The sequence below is a fragment of the Sturnira hondurensis genome, unplaced genomic scaffold (genome assembly GCF_014824575.4).
Source record: "Sturnira hondurensis isolate 20B ecotype Veracruz unplaced genomic scaffold, ASM1482457v3 Scaffold0009182, whole genome shotgun sequence".
Classification (NCBI taxonomy): Eukaryota; Metazoa; Chordata; class Mammalia; order Chiroptera; family Phyllostomidae; genus Sturnira; species Sturnira hondurensis.
In genome coordinates, this window is record NW_028081813.1 from 1,321,211 (window position 1) to 1,346,527 (window position 25,317).

Sequence of the window (25,317 nt, forward strand, 5' to 3'; positions counted from 1 at the left end):
ATGGCCCAAGATCACGTGGCTACAATGTGGTAAAGCAAGTATTCAAGTCTGTGCAGCCAGGTCCTAGGGTCTGTGGGCATCACCACTGAGACCTCTTCTTCCAGGCAATCACTTCACAGTACTGAAAACAGCTGAGTACAAAAATATTACACAATAAATATTCATTGGCTGCTTGGTATACAATTTGACACCAATGGTCCTTTCAGAATCCTTAAGTCCATGCTACAATCATTTTGAAATGCCACTGTACATGGTCCAATTACTTAACTGGCCATTGTCCAATTACAGAGGAAGGGATCAGACGGGAACAAGAGTTGCCCACCAGAGCTATGAAAGCACCGGAGAGGCAGACCCTGAGGAAGATGGTATTGAAAGTTGGTTTGGCTGGAAAAGCACTACGCCTGACAGCAAGAGGCCGTGCTGCAGTGGGGCAGACAGGAAAGTGCATTCTGGTGGGGAGAAAGGGCTTTGGGGTGAGGCTGTCTGAGCTGGAGTCCCAGTGCGGTGAGCGCCTTTCTCATGCAGCCGCTGCGAATCTTTGTGAGCCAATTGCCAAGTGCTTAGCACAGTAATGGGCAGAGCAGGTGCATGTTAACTGCTGTATTATTCATAATAATTAGAATAAACAACAATATCCGGTATCTGGGCTCCTTCCTGACTTGTATGCAGCGATGGAGAATAAAGGCTCAGTGCATATTCAAAATTCAGCATATTTTCCTAGAGTTCTCATAACCTGAGTCCAGTGGGCTCCAGGGAGCTGAGTCAGTGGGTAGTAGAACCAAATTTAGGAAGAACACTATACCTACGTCCTCGTGTAATGCCTGTAGAAAGAAAGGCACTAGGTGCAGAGGCAGGGGCCTCTCAGGACCAAGCCACTAACTGGGAATCTGGTGAAACTCCATGACTCAGCTGAGGCTCAGGACCAGAGCAAGACAGCATCAAGGGTACCTTGGAGCAGAGCCCAACACAGGAGGTGAGATGGCTTAAATCAGCCCTACCTCTGCTTAGGAGTGGCCCTGAGAACCATGGGCAGGTTGAGGATGCAGATAAGGACCATGTGGCATCAAAGGTTAAAAAAACTCTGAAAAGCTGGAAGTCAGGTTGGGCCTGATCCATGTTTCATGGGGCTGCCTCACTCCCTATCCAGGCCTCTCCCTGTCGGTGAGCAAGCAATCTGGTGCCCTGCCCTTTGCCAAAGGCAGGCACCTGGCAGGTGACCGACCCTGGGGAGCAGACACCAAGCTGTCAGTGGGCAGAACCCCTGGTGTCCGTGTCTCTGCAAGCCACCCAGGCTCCAGGGCTCCTGTAGCGGGGTGCACGTCCTCTGGGCGGGGAGCGTCGATTCACACAGCACGAGAGCCATAACATAGCAGGAGACCCATGGAAGGCTTTTAAATGTCTATTTTTTAAAGTGGTTAGCAAAGCAGGGGAGAAATTGCCAGAGATCCACAATGAAGAGTTTAATCGAGAGTCAGCAAAGGGGTGACAGGCAGCAGAAGAGAAGACAGTGCAAGAAGAGGCCTCAGGACTTTGGAAGAGAAATGCCAAGGTTGGTAACGAGGGGGAAAAATAACAGTTGCATTTCAGCAATGGTTCAGACTGACATTTGTGGAACACTGTTTTCCAAGTACCTGCTGATTTTTTAGGCACATGCTTTTAACCCTGCCCGAACAGCCCAACACCCCTGCACATCTGACAAATTTCCACTGGTTCTTAACCCTAGCTCAAAGTCCACCTCCTCTACACAAAGCCACACTCTCTGGTCCCTCTCCGTATAGCCCAATGCTTGTAATAGTGTATTTCAAAGTATAACACATGAATTATGAACTCAGTGTATTATAGATGATCTCTATAATGATCTCCTTGAGGGTGTTCATCTCCATGTCCCGAAGACCCTGAAGACTCAGTATAGTTCCTAAGGTGATGCTCAACTTATGAAAACTGAGTAAGTAAGAAAAAAAAGGAAGGAATAAAGGGGAAAAGGAAAGAAGGAAGCAGAGAATGAAAGACAGCAGGGAGGGAGGGAAGACCCCTCAGTGTTGGAGCACAGGGCACCCAGAGGGGAGGTGGGATCTGAGTCTATAAAAGTCCCTTAGTCGGTCATGAGAGTCACAGGGGCCAAGCTAAGCACATTTCTTACTGGCGAAATGGCATAATTAAAGGTTATAAGGCAGAACTCTGTTTCAAAAATTTACCGCCAATGCCCTCTTCACCCTACATGTTACTGATCTCATTCATTTGCGCCCTACTTCAAATTAATGTCTTGCACACCAAGATTTAGCATATACAGCCTCACCCAAAATCGGTGGACCTCAGCTTTCTCCAATAAATGTTCCTAAAATGACCCCTTATCAGACACTTTGTTGGCTCAGCACTTTATTCTTAAGGTATGTCACCCTAACCCCGCACCCATTTGTTTGTCCCTTGGGTGACAGTTTTCCTTAGGAGTCATGAGTATATTCTTTAGAGCAGACAGACTTGGGTTCAAATGAGGGCTTAGCCACTTACTCACTTTCTAACTCCAGCTTAAATTACTTAATATCTCTCAGCTGCAGTCTGTTCAGCTGCATAGGGGTAATGAATGATAACTAGCAACACGGTTTTTGTAAGAAATGATAGCTACTTAAGGTTTAGACATATACTAAGCAATCAACAGTAATAGTGGTGTTGGTAATACCAGTTAAAGAGCAGTCATCTTTGTTCTTACACCCCTGGAAACTCTGCCTGACCTCTTTCCTTCCTTAGTAACTCCTTCCCCCGCCCTCCACCCCAACTGTACACTTCTCCTTCCTTCCAAGGTGTCTTGTGACTCTCTGTGACTCAATGCAGGGTGAGTACTATGCACGATGGGTCCCCTCGTCTGCTGTGACCTAGATCCATGAATGCCATTGCCAACCACCCAGTTCATGAGCCCAGAGGTTGGGTCTCGTCCTGATCCACCATTCTTCCTCGTTCCCACCAAATGCAATTTATTCAACACCACCGATCCATATCCTAAACAGCTCCTGACTCTTTCCAGTGCTCTTCATATCCATCACCACCTTCATCAGCTTACCCCCATCTCCACTCTGACCACCCCCAGAACCTCCAGACATCCCTCCTCATGGCTGCCTGTCTTCCTCACCCCACTTTGTCCCCAGTCAATGCTCCACTCTGACCAAGAAGTCCTCTTATGCCTCAGATGGGGTCATGTGACACCCCAACTCCCAGTTTAAGGCCCTCTCATGGCTTCCCATTGCTCCTAAGATAAATATACACTTGTTAACATGGTTGTTCTATAATCATACTTATTACCTGTGTGGAAGCCACACTGGTTTATATCAGCATCTCCCTCTTTGCATAGGCTGTTGTCTTTTTCTCCAACAGTGCTCAGAGAAATCAGCTTTGCACAATACTGTCTCAAAGACAAACTTAAGCCCTAAACACAGAACTAGGAAGGGCTCTTTCTGGTCCAGGATAGGGTACCTAATTGATATAAAACACAGTGTGGAGACAAGTCTCAGACAGAAGGGCCAAGCTCATCTAGTACAAGAGAAAGTGATGGGTGGAGGAGCTGGGTGCCTAAAAGCACTTCATTTCACTTTTCTAAATGTGCCCTGTCAAAGGGAAGAGAATAGACCCAGTAAGGCTTAAGTTAGTGACTGCACAATGAAGTAGAATATTTATCTTCATGCTCTTGAGCTGCAGACCATTCAGCATTAGAAAACACCACCAAGTCTGTTTCCCAACATGCCTGGGGCCCTGGGAGTGAAGAGGATCCTGATTTAATGAGCAAGGCACACCATCTGTCAACAAGACTGCTCAGCAGTAACTCAGCAAACAGCAGTCCCCAGAACCCAGGGAACATGGCACTTGGGCACCATTTGGGTAAGACAGTTCCTGGCTCAGTGGTCAAGAGATCTTACACACCCCAGCTACTCAACCTGGGAGTGGTAAGTGGTATCTGTGTGCCCTTGCACACAATGCAGCCCAGCCTCAACATGTTCTGTGGGTTCCCGATGAACCACTGCAGAGGGGAGACACGCACCTTTGAACAGAGTGCTGAAGAGCTGCAGCTCTGACTCTTATACTTTCTGAAAAGTAGCTTTAAGGAGGATTGGTGGGAATAATATTATTGACTGAAGCATTGACCTGAGCTTACAGCTACAGGTGAATGGAAGAAGAAAGGAGAGAACAACTTATTATATATTATATTATATTATATTATATTATATTATACATATCTAATGTTTTATGATTTTAAAATTGAAATAACCTAGAATGGCCCTGACCAGGTGACTCAGATGGTTGGAGCATCGTCCCATACACCAGAGGGCTGCGGGTTTGATTCCTGGTCAGGGTACATGTCTAGGTTGAAGGTTCAGTCCCCAGTTGGGGCAGTACGGAAGGCAGCTGTTCAGTCTTTCTCTCTCACATTAACATTTCTCTCTCTCTCAGAAATCAATAAACATACCTTCACATGAGGACTAAAAAAAGAAATCATCTGGAATGAATTTTGTACCTAAATTGGAAAAGGTAACATAGGGGCTGCTTCTCCCGTACACTGCTACAACCTTTAACCAAATGGACCCAAAACAGTATGCACAAACGAGGGTTTTCCTTTTTACATCAGCCAACTCAGAAAGCTATGTAACTTTTTGTCTGCATTCCCACAGCTTATTGTATGTACTACCTTGGGAGGTCCACTTATTTTGGGATCTTGATGTGAATCCCTAGCCCCTAGTCCAGTGCTAAGTGCACAGGCAGGCAGGGCCACAGGCATGTCCCCAGGAGTGGGAAGACCTGAGTTTCAAATCCCAGCTCTGTTACCTAGCAATGTAAGTTTGGTCATATACTCTATGGCTCAGTTTCCTCATATGCAAAATGAGAATGATAGTTGTTTCTGTCCCATGGGGTTGATGTGACAATTATATGAAAATACAGCACATAAAATACTTAACATCGTATCGGACACGGAGGAAGCACTCCACAAGTGTTTCCTACTACTACAAATACATGCAGCTGAAATATATGAATTCCAGTTATAATGCCTTTATACGTAAGTTGTTGGGGCTCTTCTCCTGGAATCACCAGGACGTCCTAATGCCCATTCTTCCAAACTATCCTAATGTAGACTTTTGGTGCCATTTGATACATAGAGACAACTGAAAATCAGTTAACTCTCTGAATTTAGCTCTGTCTTATTCTCTGATTTTCCTTTATAGCCATATGATCTTCCACAGGGCTTGGCACTTACGGTAACTCCAGCAAATATTTATTTAATGAATGGAGCATTTGTTGAATAAATCATGGAATGAATAAAGTAGGTGAACAAGCTGAATAATCATAAGCAACTTTACTGTTTGTTCACCCAGCCTTAGCTTCGGGACTATATTAAAATGCTCTCAAAGGGGAGAGAAATTAAATTACGAACTGAATGTGGGAAACAATTTTTTTTAGCTTCCCTTCAATGCTGCTCTGCTGGACACTGGTCATGCTTTCTGGTTTCCCATCACATTTGGAATGTTTTCCCCATGTGTATTCGTTTCCTATTGCAGCTGCAACAAATTATGATGAACGTATTGGCTTGAAACAACACGAATTTATTATCTTAATAATTCTGGAGTTCATTAGTGTGAAATGAGTGTTAGGAGGCTAAGGTCAAGGCATCAGCAGGCTTGTGTTCCAGCATGTGGCTCTAGGGGAGAATCCGTTTCCTTGCCTTTTCCAGCTACTAGAGACCTTCTGCATTGCGTAGCTCACAGGCCCCTTACTCCACTGTCAAAGCACATTGCTCTGACTTCAGCTTCTGTCATCTCTCTTTTTCTGACTCTGGTCTTCCTGCCTCCCCCCTCCCCCCCTTATAAGAACCCTTGTGATTACAAGGGCCCACCTGGATAATCCCAGCTGATCTCCCCACTTCAAGATCCTTAATCTAATCACATCTGCAGAGTCCCTTTTACCATGAATAGTAACACATTCATTGGTTCCCAAGATCAGGACAAGGACATTTTAGGGGGTCATTACTCAGCCAGCCCACTCTGTTTGGAGAAACTCCTGACTTTTGTGTTCAATCCCACCGAGGACTGAACCCTGAACTTGATTTTTCAGAGGGCACAGGCATGTGACTAAATGGGGCCAACCTCACATGCCCGAGACTTCAGTTCTGCAGTGAACCATGTGAGGACGTAGGTCTGATGTGGAATTTGCTGTCCGGTAAGGCTGGTGGAAGAACTGCCCACCTTTCTGAACACAGGTGGAAGCAGTCCGCCTCAGTGATGGTGTCTGGCTGTTTCTGCTGAGCAGTGACAGGAGCTGAGGTCTTTTCTAGAACAATCCCATAGCACATTCTTGTAAGTGGAGCCTTCGATTCTGATTCTTTGGCCCACCGGTAAATGTAGTGAGACCTCCAATGCTTTAATGAATTTCTTTTCTGCTTACACTAATCTCGAAGAGGTTCCGTTATACACAACTAAGGACCCCAGTGGACATAGCTTCCTGACCTGGGTTATCAGAAAAGCCCGCAGAGAGGCTAATGGAGTGTTCCTAGAGATTTAGAACACCAGGTGATATTTTGGGGCGCCTTTTAGGTGTCAAGTGCTTAGTAAAAAGGCCCTGAAGAAATGCAATGTCATCATTCAAACCAGGGGTTGGTAAGCGCCACTATCCTTTGTAATAGCAGGTGTGAGAGGAGAAGGGGGAAGAGAATGCCCCACGTGGCTCTCCCCTCTGACTTTGATTTCCACGCTCTTCTCCAACTAAACAGACTGATGTAGATGCAAAGTTGTCTGGGAAGGGATAAGAAGAAAGACTTGGATTACCGATGCTGGTCAGCATGAACATACCCTGCAGGGTTTTTCAAAGCACTTTACCACCATTCCTTGTTTATATTAAATACATAGTCTTGGACTATCCATTAGTTTAGAAAGTACATCTGGTTTAAGATTGCTTCTCCCCTATTGCCACCCCCAGCACCCCCTCCCACATTATCTACATCTTGGCTCTTTGCAGGACAGGGTGATTTTTCAAAATAATGTTCAAAAAAATGTTAATGGCTCTCTGTTCTGCACCTTCCGCTTGTGGCTGGGAGTTCAAATCCTGACTCTGGCCATTAGTAGCTGTGTGACGTGGACCAGTCACTACCTCTCCGAAATTGCTTCTTCTCTGAAATGTTGATACTTCATTCCCAAGCAGACTTGCAGAGAAGACCTAGTAAGCACGTGGTGTGGTGGCCAAGCTCACGTTTTGGGTTCAGATGTGTGGCCAGAGTTCGTATCTTAGGTTACATCTTATCAGGCATGTCTCCTTCAGCAAATAGTTAACCTAGGTGCCTCTGTCTCATATACGTAAAATGGGTGATGGATAAAAACTCCCTTATAAGGTTAATGATTAAATGAGACAATAGATGGAAAACTTTTTGCATAGTGCCTGTTAGCCACTAATACTGCAAACAGTGACATAGTTGAAGTGGTTGCTTGGAGAGAATTAAGGAATTATCAAATGAAAGAAAAAAAAGACATGTTTCACATGACCAACTTTCTTTACCACAGTCTCTAGTGATTCAAAGTGCTTGGGAAACAAACATTTAAAAGCTTCTCCTATTGACAAAGATCAGATACGTGGTTGCCTGAGTTCAAGGGCAGGAGAGCAAGTGACCGGGGAGGGGCACCAGGAAATCAAGGGAAGGATGGCAACGTTCTGCATGTTGGTGGTGGTGGTGGTTAGAGGACTCTAATCTTTCTCCAGGCTCATCAAACAGTACATTGAAAATGAGTGCATTTTATATATATTGTACTTCCATAAATGGATTCTAATTATTATCTTGCATGCACTCTGGAGCAGGGCTTGGCAAAGACATTTTCTGGGAAGGGACAGATAGTAAACATTTCAGGCTTTGCCAGCCATAGGCTCTGTTAGGACAGCTCAGCTCTGCTGTTGTAATGGCGATACAGCTAACAGACAATACATCAATGAATGGATGGGGCTGACTTGAAGTAAAATTTTACGCATGGACCAAAATTTGGTTTCATATAATTTTCATGGGTCATAAAATATTCTTCTTCTTTTGAGTGTGTCCCCCATTTAAAAATGTACAAATCATTCTCAGCTCCCGGCCTTATAAAAACAATTTGCTTGCCAAGCCCTGCTGTAGAGTTCAGAAGAGTCCCTGCCAAGCAGCATTCTGAAATCTGCTTTCAGGGCTTCTCCCTGCAAATGCCGTGTTTTGGAGGGCTGGGAATCGGCTCCTGTGAGTCCTGCGGTGTCCGTGCCAGACCCCACACCCGCTGTGGCCAGGCTAAGCCGCTGCCTCTTGACTTCAATTTCCTCGTTTGTCCACGGAGGCCAGCAGCCACCTCCCAGAGCGCCACCAAGCTTATTCAGCTTGTTATTGGGGAGGGAATGCACCATCCAAGTGCAGAAGCTGATCATGGCTCAGGGTATGTGTCTGGCCTGTCTCAATCATCGGGGGGAAAGGTTTGATTTTTCAGGTTGTCATTTCTAAAATTGCTTGTCTTTCCAGGTGACGTTCTTATTTCTGAATGCAGCCTGACCTTCATAGTCCCCAAAGCAGAGGTTATTTTTTTCAAAGGGCTGAGAGCAGACCCAGACTTGCAGGAAGATTGCTCCTGCCCTGACAAGCTGCCACCTCCAGCACAAACTGTCCCTTAAGGGGGTGGGGGTGGCCTCCCCCTAACAATGTGGCCTGGCCAAGGCCAGAGCTGTCCGTGCCAAGCTCCCCCGACAGTGAAGGGAGCTTTCCAGATCCAAACTCGCTCAAACTGAGATTTCTTTTTAGGTTTCTGACAGTGGTAGGTACGTAAGGAACCCCCTCTGGGGTGGTACAATCTGCCAAGATAGCCAAGAAGTTAAGATAATTCTAAAGTTCCTAAAGCCTCAAGGCTTAAAAGCACTTTTAAAAAATATTTTGCCTACAATTTAGACAACTTTCCATTGAAAAAATGGATTATGCTGGCACCCAGTTCATTATCTACCTGCTGGAAGCATTTGTTCGAATCCATTGTTGCATTAGGAATGGCAAACTTTTTCTGTAAAGGACCAAACAGTAAATATCTTAGGCATTTCAGGCAATTTAGTCTCTGCTGCAACTGCTGAACTCTGTTGCTGTGGTGCAAAAGCAGCCGTAAATGGATGAGCATGGCTCTGCTCCAGGAAAACTGGGTTTGCAAAGGTAGGCGGCAGGCCAGATTTGGCCCACAGGCTGTTAGTTGCTGAGCCCTGTCTTGGGCTGTAGTATCTACAAGAAAACATAGGTGGATTGAGGAACAGGAAATAAACTCCCAAATACTACTTGGGATATCTGCAGATAATATTGTCATTATCATTACAGATTGCAGAGTAAAACCTAACCAGTCAGCAGGTTGTACCAGGAGTGCGGATCGGAGATGAATCTTGACCACCAGGACTTTTCCATCTGATGGAGGAAGAAAGAGCTGGATGAGTAGCTCTGGAGACAGTAAGAGCCCACCGGGCATAGAGATCCCTGCTGACTGGACGGATGGCAACAGCCTTCCCAGAGAGGGAGCCCACCAGCTGAGATGGGTATGATTCAGGCGGGGGAAAACCAGGTGGAGAAACACAACTCGACCAAAGGCACAGGGAAGTACGTGCGAGGTGTCTTCACAGCAAAGTCAGTTGGCAAATTGGAGCAAAGTCGGAAAGGTGTTTATGGGGTTTCATAGAAGACTTTTAAACACTGGTGTTGACAGCGTGAACTCTTGGTAGTGTAGAGTCAGAGGGTGGTATTGAAGGTTTCTGAGTGTTTAGGACAACGTTCCCTATAAAGCAGGCAACTCAAAGAATCCTCTGTTACAAATACCATGTATCTGGCTGCACCTTGCATGTCATGAATATGGTGTTGCTGACGGGTCGCATTTACGAAGCCATTATTATCTGCCTGATAATAACATAGTAAATGCCTTGCTTTTGTATGTCATCAAACACATAAAAATAACTAATGTGGTTATTTTGTATTTCCATTTCACAAACTAGAAAATGGAGATGGAGGAGTTAACATCCCCAAAGCCATCCAGCCTTGAGGATGGGGAGTGTCGGTTTAAACCCAGGTCTGCCTCTGTGTAAGCTTTTAATCACTCACTTAAATGGCTTCTCAGGACATTTAAACATATTTCTGTGTTAGGTAAAAGAAACTTAAAAAAAAAACCCTCATTTCTAACTTGCCTCTTCCAGTGTTTCTCCTACTCAACCCTCCCAATACTATGATTACATTTCTCAACTTTTTATCTTCCTACTAATTATTTGTCTTGAGAGCAACAGATTCATGAATAAAGATTTAGACATTTAAATTCTGTGAACATTTCATCCAATTTCAGCTCGCTGATTTAGCATAAAATGGTGATTTTTCAACTGTGCCATATCTATCCATCTATGTATGCAATTATGTTCACACCGTTTTTGTCTACATTTTAGGTGGGCCTTGCTTCAATGCACACAAACCATATATTTATCTCACGTGGCTTTTTGCTCCAACGGCATAGTGGAATATGATTTCAAACGAATAAAAATGCTCATCAATAAAAACCTAGAGGGGAGCAAACTGTTAGCAACAGTTGCATTCAGGTCATATGAATACAGGGGACCCGTTTCTTTTTCTCTTTTTCTCTAAATTACTTAAAACTGGGCTATATCAGTGTTAAATTTTTTAAATATAATCACGTGAAAATGTTCTCTTTTAAAGAAAGATTATGAAACAACCAACGCACTGGGATCTAATGCAATAAGCAACTAATGAAAGAATTCCCTCGTGCAAAACGTGACTACGTTCCATGACTCTTGGTTACCTGTACTTAGGGCTATCGGGTCTCTTTAATTCACTGGATCTAATACCAGGCTCACTGCTGTGGGTCTGTCTTCAGCTTCTCTAAATTCAATCAATTTAAGAGAAACAGGAGTAGGGGTTTAGTGGATTAGTTACAACAGGCCATTAATCTCTGCATTCTCAGTTGTAATCCAGCCTCTCCCAACGTCATCGGGAGGGGGCGGGGGAAATCCCACAGAAAAACCAAACAGAAAAGCCCCGAAGTGGACTCCCTGCAGGCCAGCGCACTCAGGGGCTTGTCTTTGCTTAACATCAACACAGCATTTGTCGTCTGTCGTATTTCTTGCTGGTTTTCCTTTTATGCTTTTTGCTGAAATTCTCCGATCAGACATATTGGAAAAGGAGCCAAGCTGCCATCCCAGGTAGAGCCTCCCATGTAATTATTGTTTTAAAAATAATCATCTCTCAAGCGAATGTGAAACAAATCAACACTATCTTTTCATGTTGAAAATTCGTGGGAAAAAACATGGTTAAGGTTACCACAGGTGTCAATTAGTGCTTGGGGAAGCTGGCAAGACTGAATAATGAAAAGAAAATAACCGAGTTCTAGTAAAAACTGCAAGTGACAAATATTAGAACCTGTAAACATTAAATCTTTTACCATAAGAAACTGTATCATAATACCTCATGTCTTTATTGCTTTGACCAATAAGCCAACATTGACTAACACATATCAAACAGGAAAAACAAAGAATTGGGCTTTTGTATACGCCACCATGGTCAAGGCCAAGTACTTCGTTACCTAAGACCATGCATTAGAGGACTTCATAAGCCTATCGCATAGTTTTAAAATAAAAAAAATGTGGCATTAAAAATTTTAATTATTAAAAAAATGTGGGCCAGACCCAGTAAATTGACTCTGAAGATCATTTTATAAAAAAGACACAATTGCCTTCTTTCTTAGTACCTTTAAAGTATTCCCCCGACACCCTGGCTTCCTCCAGTGAATCCGATTCAACCAACCTCAAATTGATTAAGTGTTATGTGCAGGCATTGTGGTAAACACTTGCACATAAACTGGCTCATTTCATTCCCATGTTTTACATGATATTGCCAAATCCCTTCTCACTTTTGCCTAACACATCTTTTGTTCTCTTAGCTCCATTCATAACAATACAAAAGCCAGCATATTATCAGGTACATTCTACATAATGAACATTATGCTGCATTTTTATATTTCAGTCTCTCTTTAACTTTTTTTAAGATTTTATTTATTTTTAGCGAAAGGGTGGGAGAAAGAGAGGGAGAGAAACATCCATGTGTGGTTGCCTCTCACACACACCCCACTGGGGACCTGGCCCACAACCCAGGTGTGTGCCCTGACCGGGAATCCAACTGGGGACCCTTTGGTTCACACGCTGGTGCTCAATCCACTAAGCCACACCAGCCAGGGCTCCCTTAACTTTAAAGATACGTCTTATTACCTCCAGTTTATAAGTGAGAATACTAGAGATTGGAAATTTTAAGTAACGTCCCAAGATCACATAACAAGTTATAGCAGAGCTGAGATTAAATTTTAAAACAGATATACAGACCCCAAGGTTTCAGTAAATGCTTTATGGAGCAGTCACCAATGATGACCCCTAGGCCCTTTCCCACTGTCTTACTACAGAGCTAAGGGCCAAGTCATTATTCTACAAATAGCTTGGGTTATTCTCTAATCCTGCCTTATCTTACTCTTGCCCATTTCCAAAGTCATTTCCCACTTTTCTGCCCACACACAGTCTTGAAAGTTCACCCTGTAATTTAATCTTGCTGCCTCAACATTTCAAAAACTGCAGAAGTTTAGATTCAACACAGAACTCGTATCATTTTCTGTGAAAGGCTCCACACTATAAAATGTCCAAGTTGGAAAGGGTCTTAGAAATGACTGTTCAATATCTCCATTTAAAAGGAGAAAACCAGGACCCACTGAACACACAGACTTCAACACGTTCTCACTTGCAGCCCCATAATCTTTTCTGCCGCCCACTTTATTTGCTCTTCCCTATAATATATAGAAATATGCTTTAGAAACAATACTTAAGAAGTTTCAAAATTCTGGACTTAGGGAAGGAACTCACTTGTTCTTGACCATGGTTTCCTATCTCTGATCTGACTTGCTAAGCAAAATAATATCTTAAATATCTTGGTTGTTCAGTTTTTGTTTATAGCTTCTGGGGTGGACCACTGGTGAAAGATCTTTGAAAGTTTAATTGCTATTGTTATATACTTATTTACTTCCTCAAAAGATTCAGGTATATTTCTGGAGACTCGTGAACAAGTTATACATTACTTATGGATATATAATATGATAAGACCATAGAGAATTTCTGTTTTACCCAGTAATCACAATACTGAAATTATTTTAAAATAATTCAATAAATATAAAGATCTATAGTCATGGAAACATGCCAAAAATGGTTAAAATTAGAAATATGAGGGATGACTCAAAAATTGGAACTTATTTATAAAAAATTGTGTATTTATTCCTACATGTTTAAACTTCAGTCACCTCCATTTGATGCAATACATTTATTGAGATTTTTTTTCCACTGCATGAAAGCTTTTTAACTCATTAATTTTGATGCCTTTTAGTGCTTCTGCCATTTTTTGTTTCACCTTTTCCACACCAGCAAAAATGTTTCCCTTTGAGAACTGTTTTCATCCCAGAAAACAAACAAACAAACAAAAAAACATTGCTCAGGGCAAGATCGGGGAGAATAGGGAGAGTAGGGCACAAAGTTATGCATTTTGGTCAAAAACTGATGAACAGCCCTGGCTGGTGTAGCTCAGTGGATTGAGCGTGGGCCTGCGAACCACAAAATCGTGGTTCGATTCCCAGTCAGGGCACATGCCTGGGTTGCAGGCCAGTTCCCAGCGGGGGACTCTCGAGAGGCAACCATACATTGATATTTCTCTCCGTCTCTCCTTCCCTTCCCCTCTGAGGATAAATAAATAAAAACTTAAAAAAAAAACTGCTGAACACTCAGCGTGGTGTGGGCAGGTGTGCTTGTAAATCACCGTAAATCACCCATCACAAAATGGGCAAAGACACTGAAAGAATCTTCCAAAAAATTTCACTGAAACCGAACGCAGCCTCTCACAACAATACCAGTTGGTGCACTGATATAGATGGGTTCCTAGAACATTCACCTAATGGGGGAAGCTTGTATCATAAGGACCCCACCCTCCAGGAGATAATTCTCATACAAAGGCTCAAGATAGGAAAAATATAAATATAAATCATGCCATTTTAGATGAATAAACTACATGAAACTACTACAAGGAAAATTATTAATACTAATATCAGCCTTGAGAGGCCCAAGTCACTACAAAGGCAGGATTCCTTCCCCCTAACTGAGCCCCTTATACACACACGCCTACATGTGCACACACACGCACATACACACAGTCACCAATGCACAATTCACATGACCTGGAAGTAAACTTCTACTATTGTATGTTGCATCACTGAGATTATCAGTTTTATCTGTCCCAGAGCCCAGAATTTCCTGAACAAACATAACCAGGAAGTAGCATGAGGGAATACCTAAGATACAATGTAAACTTTTTTTTAAAAAGACAAAGATTTAAGGCTGAAAACTTAGAATTGCAAACTTGGTAAGTAAAAATTTAGTCTATGGGGAATCAGCTTGCTTTCCTAAATGTTCTTTGATACTGTGGTGGTAGCATTTTTAGCATCACAACGAACTCAGTGACTCCCATTGGCCACACGTCTGTGATGCTAAACACTTGGAAATACAGTCTCTGGCCTGCAAGAAGCTCTGATCGAGAACATTTCGCTTGAACACATGGTTAGCCCAACCATCAAAGTCAAAAACAAAACCCTCATTCATTAACTTGTTCAACCCGTCTTGCCTTTAGATGTGGCACAGTACGATGCTTTGCTTGGCTCAGTCAAACTCTAATTTTATCAGCTCTCCTCGTAGGAGGGGAAAAATAAATAAATGAAAAGGCTGCACCAACTCACGCACTTAACATGGCATAGGACTCTCATTAGGCCACTCCAACACAGCGCTTCAAAGACCCAAACAAAAAAGGCCACCCTGAACTTCACCACGGTGGAAAAAGAGGATAGAACTTGTCCCAGACACACAAAAAATAGGGACTGCACTCCTTAATATTTCATGCTACAGGGATTCAAGCCACTGTGAACGAGAGCTGGTATTATCACGGTATGTTACAGGACTTAGCGGTGAGATACGGCCACTCACACCCAGGCCATACAAGAGAAATGTATTTCTCACAGGTGCCTCACCTCTATCAGTATAATCTCTATACATCTGTGAAGAGGTTAATAACAGGGGCCTTTGTTCTGTAAAGTCCCTTATTTTTTCTGCAATTAAGTCAGCAAGCGAACCAACAACAAACCATCCAACTGAACATTTCCTTACAGCTTGTTAAGGTCAACTAGGATATTACAAACAGAATGCACAGCCAAGGACTGCAAACCAACTACACTCTTTCAATTTCTGGGTGTCTGGTAAGAACTGGTGAGCTATACCCCAGGCCTGTCACAAATGGCTAGCAGGGGACGGATGTGGTTTTCAGACACAAGGTGGAAACACCTCGGAGACCAGAGGCCTCTCCTGGACTGCTCTGCACCAAGATCAAAGTGTGGGCTCGGCTTTCCCTTAAGCCCTCTAGTCTACTTCAATACACAACTAAGGGGCAGTGAGCTTTCTCTCTCCTGGATCCCAAGAAGAAAACACCTTATCCTAAGCAATCTCCACAGAGATGACACGGAGAAAGGAACAACTGGACATCCACTGATCCTTAATCTTCCTAGTCCAAGGCCTTTAGTATGGTATCACAGAACAGAATGCTGCTGAAACACTTCGAAGACCACTGTATGTGCCCCCAAGTAACACCGTTTCGGCAAATGCAGACATGAGTTACGTCTAGGAAGGAAAGAGTGGACTATCAAATATGTCACTCCCTGGGAAGGTTCCAGGCATGACTCTCTGCGTGTTCAAAGACCCCATGCAGTCGACGCCACAGGGCAGCGGACAGAGAGGTCCTCATCCCCACTTCCTCCTAGTCTCATCTTGTCTCCCAAGCTCCTTCCTACTAAGGAAGGAAAACCATTATAAATTGCTCCTGGTCATTCACTTACATATGAATTCAATCATTCATTCTTGAGCATCTACTAAACGGTGGGTACTGAGCTGGGCAATGGGAAAAGAAACCAATATTTGTTTATCACTAAATACACATTTCTCAAGGGTAAAGATCATGGCTGTTTTGCTCAATATGTTTTATCTTCTGCCTGGCCCAGTGCCTCGCTCATAGGAGGCACTCAGTAGCATTCTGGGGACTAATGAGCCAACACATGAAACCCATTGGGAGTGGGAGCGAACCCTTCCATAGATAAGGACCTTTATTAATCCAAGAATCCTATGAGGTATTTGATTTTCTTCCCACACCATGGAGGAAGAACAGCCTTTGCTCACTCAGTAAGTGCTGCCGTCAACATTGTTTTCCTAGAGTGTGAAAGGTAAGTCTGCGTGTGGGAGAAGAGGGGACAACAGAAGGGGATATACTGACTCACATCCTTCAGTAACTGGGTTCGTTCCAACTCTGGCACGGCTGCCAATGGTGCTGCGAAGCCAGCGGGACTTGGCTCTGGAGAACCCGCCTGAAAGCTGCAGGCTTCATTTCCGATGCCAGCCCCCTCCGCCACTGGGCACGAAGCATTGGACAAAGTTAAAGATTGATTCTGCATTGACTGTGACAAAGGTCCCACCTCTTCCAAATCAGGAGGGAGAGGCAATGTATAGGCTGTCTCCTTCACCTTCATGCAAATGTCATCAAACCCAAAACGCTGGCTACCCTATTACCAGTCCAATCTTGATAATAAGGAACATCGTGGCTCTGTTAGAAAGGCAATCCCAGGCCATTTCTTGCTCTGAGCAGCTCCCCACTCCAACCCCCAGGGGCAGGAAATCCTTTAACGTTTTGTTTATGGTTCCGTGAGATGAAAACTGCAAAAAGTTGTAGGGAAGATTCCATTCTTCAGGAGGAAGAGATAATATCCACACTGCAAAATCCAGGGGCAACTGCTAGGATTCTAGCTCCCCCCTCCCCCCCCCCCACCCCAGAGTATAAATACATGGAGACAAACTAAGAAATAAATGCTGTCATCTGTATTTGCATTATCTCCAAAGCTTCTGGGAGACCACCTGGAACTTGAGATGACACTGGAAAATGACTAGTGATCTGGACCAAATGGAGCATAGCTGGACCACAGCCAAAACCTTTAACCCTGACAGTTCTATTTCTAACAAAGAGAAAAGTATAAGCTAGACCTACCCCCTCGGGTCTTAAAAGGATGCCTTCCCTGCACAGAGAGGCACAGGGTAGTTTTTAGTGGCCATGGTCAGATGCAAGGTGTTTCTCTTATTGAGAGCACATCTCCTAAATGCTCTTTTATCTCAGCCTCATCCATCACTCTCCACTTCAGTTGCTATATTGACCTCTTGACGGTCCCCTGGATTCATCATGTCCTATCTGAGCTCCCTGTCCTTGCAAATGCTATTTCCTGGGATCACCCTTCCCCAATCACACTCTTCTTGGTCAATCAGACAAAAATCTTCCAAGCCAGGTCTTTAGCATCCTTCAAGACGCAGCCTAAACCCCTTCTAACTAACGCTACTTAGTCTCCTTCCTCCTCTTCTCCCAAATCCCAAATGAGTCAGACGTCCCCTCTGTATTCTACTCAAACACTGTTTTGTGTCTCCATTCCTTAAAATACTTATCGCTTCCCACTGTAACCATTAATATTTTAAAAATCACTCTGTTACTAGATTATGAATCCCAGGAGGGAAAGGGCAATGCCTTCTCATTCCTGTTGGATCCCCAGTACTCTCCACATAGGGGACCCCTCCATCGATGTTGAATGACGAAGTGGACAAAGGACATAACATGTGTCATCTGGTAAATACTGAGGGCCAGGTATTATTCATTTTTGTGATTCTTCCACCTGGACCATAGTTAGCTGGCAGTACTGTTTTGTTGAACACAGAAGAAACGACCAAATAACTAACTGTAATGTACAAAAACAGGTTCAAAGTGTCAACAACGAGCATTGTTATTGATGACAATGGTGTAAGAATTTCATGAGAGCAGCTCCAATTCCCTGACTACTACAAGCTAGGCACGTTGGCAGCACACATTGTGTATATTTTCTCCAATCCTGATTTTACAGAGGCTCAGAGAACTTAGAGCACTTCTCCAAGACCACACAGAGAGTGAATGGAGAAGGCCGGATTCACATGTTGGCCTACCTTGGTTCCAAAGCCCATACTTACTGTCATATGATATGTGTAATTTGGCCAGAGGCTACTGAATCCAAGACACCATGCTTGGCATTTAAAAACAACGGTGTTCTCTTTTTTTACAATTCCCCTGTAGGATCAACAACTTTGGGGAGCATCATCTCTGATCTACAGAGAAGAAAGCTTAAGTCCCCTCAAATCTCAACTGGCTACCAGTCCAGATAGAATCTGAAACACATTTTAACCAACTTCAGTCCACAAAATCAATGCAAAGACCCACGAGAAGAAATATAAAAACCACCAACAAATTAAACCTAGTAGGGCAGTCCATGTATTCTCAATCCAACAGGTCCCTGAGTGAGCTCATCCCCATGTTCCAGTATCTCCCAAAGTAGATTTTTCAGTTCTCACTGTACCTATCACCCTATTCCTCTCCCTTTGTTAACGTGGTCCCCTCCATCTCTTCTAGCCCGACTGCCAACATCTACCACAATTCTCCATGCCCCTCGTTGTCTGGACTTCTCTATTCTACAGCATTCACTCCCCTTATCAATCAATTAGGCATTATTCTTATCACTTGGTCTCAGGACACATTTTGTGCATCACAACTTTGCTTTTATACCAACACCTTCACAATTAAGTCTCATTCATATTATTTTATATAACTCGACATGTGTGTACACATCTCAACTTTGATTTTAGAACTACATCTTCAGCATGGATCATTCCATAATATTATAAACAACTCTTTGAAATAGGCAAACATGAGTTAATTTTGATTTTACAGACAAGGAAACGGAGACACTAAGAGGCTAAGAGAACTGCCCAAAGCCATCTAGTAATGAATGAAGATGTCAATAGCAGACTGGGTCTTCTAACCTCCATACTGTTTCTACAATGGCTTGGTACCGTACACTTCAATGGTGCCTGGATCTCTTCTTGACCCAAATATGTAATGCTTGATTAAGGTGAGAAGTTGAGATGTTAGGCACTGACTACCCAGGGTGGCAATCCAGCCCCTTTGCCGTCAGGGTCTTTCTATTACTCAGGAAGACTCCACTGTCACTGCCAGGAGAGTCGCATCTATGATGATGGCATCTGTCAGTGACCGGGCTAGGTGACATCATGGGAGCCATGCTGCCCATAACATCATCATCAGATAAGTGTTGTTTGTTTGGCTCTTTTTTTTTTTTTACTTAATGCAATTTCCTATTTCAAATTACATGGACAGCATCTGTAGTTCGGCATTGTGGAAGCACGTGAAAGTTGGGTTCTATCCCGAGTCATAATTTGTGAGCAGAAAGTGGAAAATTCCATTGCTCCCCTGGGTAATAAGTGCTACATTGTTCTCAGGTGATTTGTTAAGTGTTCCAGGCCTCCTCTGAGTACTGGGCTCACAGGGATAAAGTGGGTGCCACTCACAGCAAGTCACGGGTGCCTGATGCTGCCAGTCTCGTTTGCATGAGACAAAAGAAAAAGACACTGCAAAGTTGTTAAGCCAGGGCAGCCCTGAAAGTAGGATTCATGGTCAATGTCATAAAATGTGCTTGCTGATAATTGTTTGTGCTTTTAAACAAGCAGAAGGGAAGGACACTTATAGGCTATATTCTATCATGGCCCCACAGAGCTGTGCAATGCCAGATTTGCAGCCAAAAATAATTACATTATTGCAAGCCTCAGACACTGTATTAAGAAGAAATCACTGAATACATTATCTCTTTAATCCATATAACAAATGTGTGTGGTACGTACTATTATCCCCTTTTCTACATGTCAAGAAGCTGAAGTTGAACCATTTTAATTTTCAGATAAGGAAAAGAATGAATGAAATAGTCCTTGCTTACAGAGATTGTGTTTCATAAGCTGTTGGCGGGCAAACTTGGGTAATAGTCTCATATCTTTGAATGACAGAGTCACACACAACTCAAATGCTACCTTAATTCTAGCTCTAGGCTACGATGACCCTGAACTTCCACTTCCAAACTCTCTAAGACTTACATCCAGTCAACATGATTTGTTCTTTCAATTGGAGACATCAAAATTAAAAGTAAATACTGAATAACAACATTTAAAAGAAATCTGGAACCAAAACATAGATGATACATTGAATTTTGACTTCAGATGTGGCTCTGAGTCCTCCCGGCTTAACCTCTGTGGGCTTTGGTTGCCTTATATATAAAATTACCCTACCAATTCTAGGAATGGATGAGTTAAACTATGTGCTATATTATGTAATATATATGAAAGCACAACCTAATTCTAAATTGTTATTGCTGTTATTATTATGAATGAACTGCTGAAGTAAAGTTATGCAGAGGGAAGGAGAATTCGTTGTGTAAATTAAATCAGACAGCTGTTTTGGGGCCAGGAAATTCTCTCCTGGTGCTGGCAAGCACTCGTTCTCCCAGATCTGAGCTGCTTGTGTAAGCACAGAGAAAAATCATCTCTCTCTCTCTCATCTCTTCACAGATCTTGGCTGCCTTACATTTTCAGTAAAATTGAGATCTGAGTTAAATGTGGAGCCCCCAAAACTCCTAGACATGGCATTCCCTCTTCAAGCCTAGCTGTGTGTCCTTAAATAGCCAAAATGGATAAATCTCTCAAGTGGAAGGCACACACGCTGCTTCCCCGGCAGCTGACTAGCTAAGCCTCGCCAAGCAGAACCACCCCCCCCACCCCCCTACCCCACCCCATCCCATTTGTGGCCAGTGGTTTCTGTATTCTAGACACTACGCTAGGCACGTTACAGAGTGTTTTGTTCCCTACAATTATTCTGTAGGATCAACAACCTTGGAAAGTATTACAGCTTCATCCCAACCAAATGATTGGTACAGAGCCATCACACATACAAAGTGCAGGTCTCTGTATTTTAAGCAGTATCCCTACACAGGCCTAGGGAGAAAGATCCTTAGATATACTTTTAATTTGGGGTGGGGTGGGGTGGGGTGAAGGCAGCCTCCTTTGGTTAACAAAACACTAGGCTACGAAGCACCAAGCACCGGAGTATTTCTGAAAGCGAATGCTAATGACTGATATTCACGCACTGTACCTTCTGTAGGCCAGATCTATTACCCAAAGGTTCCTTCTGCAAACCGTTTCCAGTACAGACTTGTGCTGGCCTTTTCTAGTCTGATATTCCTCAGTCATAAAGCCAACCCTAGCAATGCATCAATTATAGATGCCTGGGAACTCAGTAGGAATTAGTACCTAACAGTACAGCAATTCATCCCAAGATGGTAGAGAGGTGTTTTGTTTGGTTTTTTTTTTTTAAGATTTAGTAGATGCTATAATCAAGGATTATGTTCCTTTGGGAAAGCTCAGTCACGAGTAAATTAAAACCGCAAATCATGCAACCAGAAATGAAAGACCTACTAAACTCTCCCTGAGACAATTACTCAACCTTAGTACACTGCATTCCTGAACCTCTTAAAGCTGCCAGATGGGGAAAAAGAAAACAAAGTCCCCCAAACTGTGAGTCATGTTACTAATCAGAATTGTGGCATCTGTGGACATCACTGCATGAGTAGTTCTGCTTATGGAGGGCAGAGACCAGCTTGGCTCCGAAGAAGGAAATGACCTTTTAAAGTTAAGTTTATGGATGTGTAAATGGAGGGCACATAATGGTGTATCTCTGTCTAAATGTCTTCATAAAGTGCAAATTAATGTAGACCCCTAGCTAGGCATTTGCAACGCTAACCTGGTTTTCTGTGTTTAGCTAATAGCTAGCAATTTCGCTTACACTTTTATCCTCTCATTACTTAGCAATGATGATCATTTAGTAAATACATGTGAAAAGCCATGTGTTCGATTGCACCCTTCCTGCACTGGAAATGACCCCCTCCCGATGCTTCTGTTTATATATTATAGTTGCTGATACACCAAATCAAGTATGGCCGTGACAGGTATCCCATTAATGGGAGGCTAAGAACAGAGTCATTCTCAGCCGAGTCCCCTGTCATGACCTGACCAAATACAGGCGCTGGAAATAAAGAATGCTTGGGAGTGGCGCAGGGTGGGGTGGGGCGGGGTGAGGTAGCTTGGGGTGGAGCCAGGTGGGGTGGGGTCAGAGATCCAGAGCCTCAAAGACGTTAACCCTTTGTAAATCTTAAAAGGGACTCAGATGGTCTGTCTCATATGAAAATTATTTATGATGCTGGAGAGAGTTAGGGAAAGGCTATTTCATAACCAGTGAAATATGGAATGAGTTTGAAATAGACATGCAGAAGAAAAATATGCAAAACCTGGCCTTGCGAGATGCTACCCAGTCCATTCCTGGGTGTACAACTTACATAAACCTTTACAAGTCACCTGGGAATTTTTCCTTAGATATGGGATGAGGTAAAATTTTTCCCACTGGAGGAATTTAGGGCACTTCTTATTATCTTCCAGGCACAGAAAACATATCTAATTTCTTAGTAGAGTGGCCAAGCCCCAAACAGATTTAGTGGCCATTGGACCTGGCTTCAGGGTAAAGGCAGACGAAGGTTTTGAATATCCAGATTCAGGTCTGGCTTAGAGGGTGGGAACTGGCTGGGCGGAGGGAAGACGCAGGAAACATGTCCCTGTCCTTCAGAGCTGCTCAAATGTGTTTGCTCACAGGGGCAGGGTTCCTGCTCTCCTCTTCTTGTTACTTCATGGGAAGTTGGCTGAGTCCCCTATTCTGCTGAAGGAATGCAGGCAGAGGGGAGCACTGCACATGGGACTTAACTCTGGACACCTAAATGACAGGATGAGGGGAAACGGGGTGGACACTGTGCATGGGGTGAGGCGCTAAATCGACCAAGGGGGGCACTGCTAATCTTAAGGCTTTTCCTCACAGCGCCCCTCCACACCGCCAACTCCCTGCACCAACGAAGACACTGCATGGAAATCAGACCCCTTCCAACACAGAGACACACAGGTGCAGGCAGGCAGGCACCAACCCTGCCTCATTCATCTCCACTGGCTTCCTTGTCAGCTTCTAAAATCAAAGACTGGCACGAGTAGCCTGAGGTCAGTGAGGCTGAGCCAGCACATCCTTGCCACTGGAGATTCAGAAGGACCGTGACCTAAAGTGATATTTATGATGCGGTGTTGTTTCAGATGGGGTTTGCTTTTGGGGGGCGGGGGTGGAGGAGGGGGGCGGGCTGGGATGTTTCACACCGTCACCAGAGGGCTTGATGGGTTTGGGGAAAGCATGGAGGACCTCCGCATCCCTCTGGTCCCTGCTGGCATTCTCCAGTCCCGCATCCTCCCGCAGTCCCTTGAAAGTGCTTAGATACCAGGGCAGGGCTCTGCGTCCATTTTGCCAGCCAGAACCACCGAGTTTGGTAACTTTGAAAGCCAGGGGATGGGGGCGGGGGTTGCCAAGGCTCAGATTTCGGCGCCAGACTTCTCAGCCAGAAAGCAGTTGAAAATCAACACCCATCTGCCTCTTCTTTCTCATCCCCCACCCCTTCTACGTTCCAGAACTCCATACAGATACTACTCTCTCTCTCTCTCTCTCTCTCTACACACANCAGAACCACCGAGTTTGGTAACTTTGAAAGCCAGGGGATGGGGGCGGGGGTTGCCAAGGCTCAGATTTCGGCGCCAGACTTCTCAGCCAGAAAGCAGTTGAAAATCAACACCCATCTGCCTCTTCTTTCTCATCCCCCACCCCTTCTACGTTCCAGAACTCCATACAGATACTATTCTCTCTCTCTCTCTCTCTACACACACACACACACACACACACACACACACACACCCATTGCTGGGCTTAGAAGGTTTTTAATTCTGAAGGCAGCAAATCCGCAGAGCTGAAAGGGTCTCTGTCACCACCTCCTCCCCTCCCACTCCCGCGAGGCCACTTGAGTGTCTTACACGCAATAAAACCCCATACATCCCAAATACAACACGAACCCGCCCGTGACTCCAGCGCGTCCCATACCTGATATGCAGACGATGAAATTGGCTTGAAGAAGAAAAAGCACCTCCCAGACTATTTCCATCCTCTGATTCTCATTCCAAGTGCATCACTCGACGGGAAAACGGGGGGCCGGGGGGAGCCCGACACGGCACACACACATACACACTCACACGCCTCCGAGCGAGCGCACACTGGACTCCCACCGGACAGCCGGCCAGGGGCAGTCACCCCCAAGATCAATATCGCAGTTTGAATTGTTCTGGCAAATCTCCCCTCGGGCTCGACGGATGTGCGCCCCAGACGTGCTGACACATGTCCGATGTCTCTCTGCCCCGGGGGTCTCTCCGCTCAACGGTCTCTGCTTCTAGCCCGAGTGGCGGAAACAACACTAGCAGAGGCGGCGGCAGCCACCTGAAGCCACCAGCGCTGGGCTCTTCCTGCAAAAACGAGACCCCGATCCGCCGGGCGCCCCAAGAAGACATAGACGATAGCCCCGCGCCGGGCCGCGCCACGCCGTTCCGGGCCCCCGGCCGCTGGCAGCTCGCGGGCTGAGCCCAGGCAGTCCGCGACAAGTTGCCCTCGAAGTCCGCCCCCTCACCGGGGCATGGTCAGAGGGCAGCCGCTCCGCTCCGGGGCCGTTCTCCTCCTGCTTCCGGGGGTCGCGGGGAGGAGCAGACGCAGCGGAGAGACAGAGAAAGAGAGGCAGGGTTTAGTGCCCGGAACCGCCGGCCGCCGCCAACCTCCGCCGACCCTCCCCGTTCTAAAGTCCGCGCGCAGCCCGCCGCCCCCACGCTCGATCTGGGTGGCGCATCCAGGGTACCGAGCGGGAACGGAGGAGAGTCGGGGACCCAGACGCGTCCGGAGCCTACTGGCTCCCCGCGTCGCGCGCGCGCTTTCCGTGCCTCCGCTATTTTCCTGGGCTCCCCTGAACCCTCGCTTCCCTCGTCCGCAGCTAGCGCCGCCGCCGCCGCCGAGAGTTTCCGCAATGCAACTGCAGGGGTCGTTATTTCCTCGCCTACGGATCCCGACGCTTCCCGATTCGGAGGGGAGGAGGAGGGGAGCTGGGGGCGGGAGGTGGGAAGGGGGAGGCCGGGCCAGGTGAGCGTCTTCGCGCCCGGGGGGAGACCCAACCGCAGCTTGGCGACCCGCTCCCCGGGGCGGAGACGGGAAGGCCGGGATGGAAAGGTAAGGATCCACGCGGCCATCCTTAAGGACGACCGGAGCGCCAGGCGTCGGAGCTTCGGGCCACCGCCGCTGCTGCCTGGGCCCGAGCTTGGCTCCGACTCCGCCCCGCCCGTCTCTGTCACCCT

General features: G+C 45.2%; 1 protein-coding gene across 1 annotated transcript in view; it reads right to left on the reverse strand.

Annotated features, from left to right (window-relative positions):
- CA10 (carbonic anhydrase 10 (inactive)) overlaps positions 1-24,901 on the reverse strand; it is a 447,141-nt gene extending 422,240 nt beyond the window's left edge. Inside the window, exon 1 of the mRNA XM_037056890.1 lies at positions 24,029-24,901. Coding sequence (XP_036912785.1) covers positions 24,029-24,089 — 61 coding nt within the window. The 5' untranslated portion in view covers positions 24,090-24,901. The remainder of the gene's footprint in view (positions 1-24,028) is intronic.
- Between the last annotated feature and the right edge of the window lie 416 nt (positions 24,902-25,317).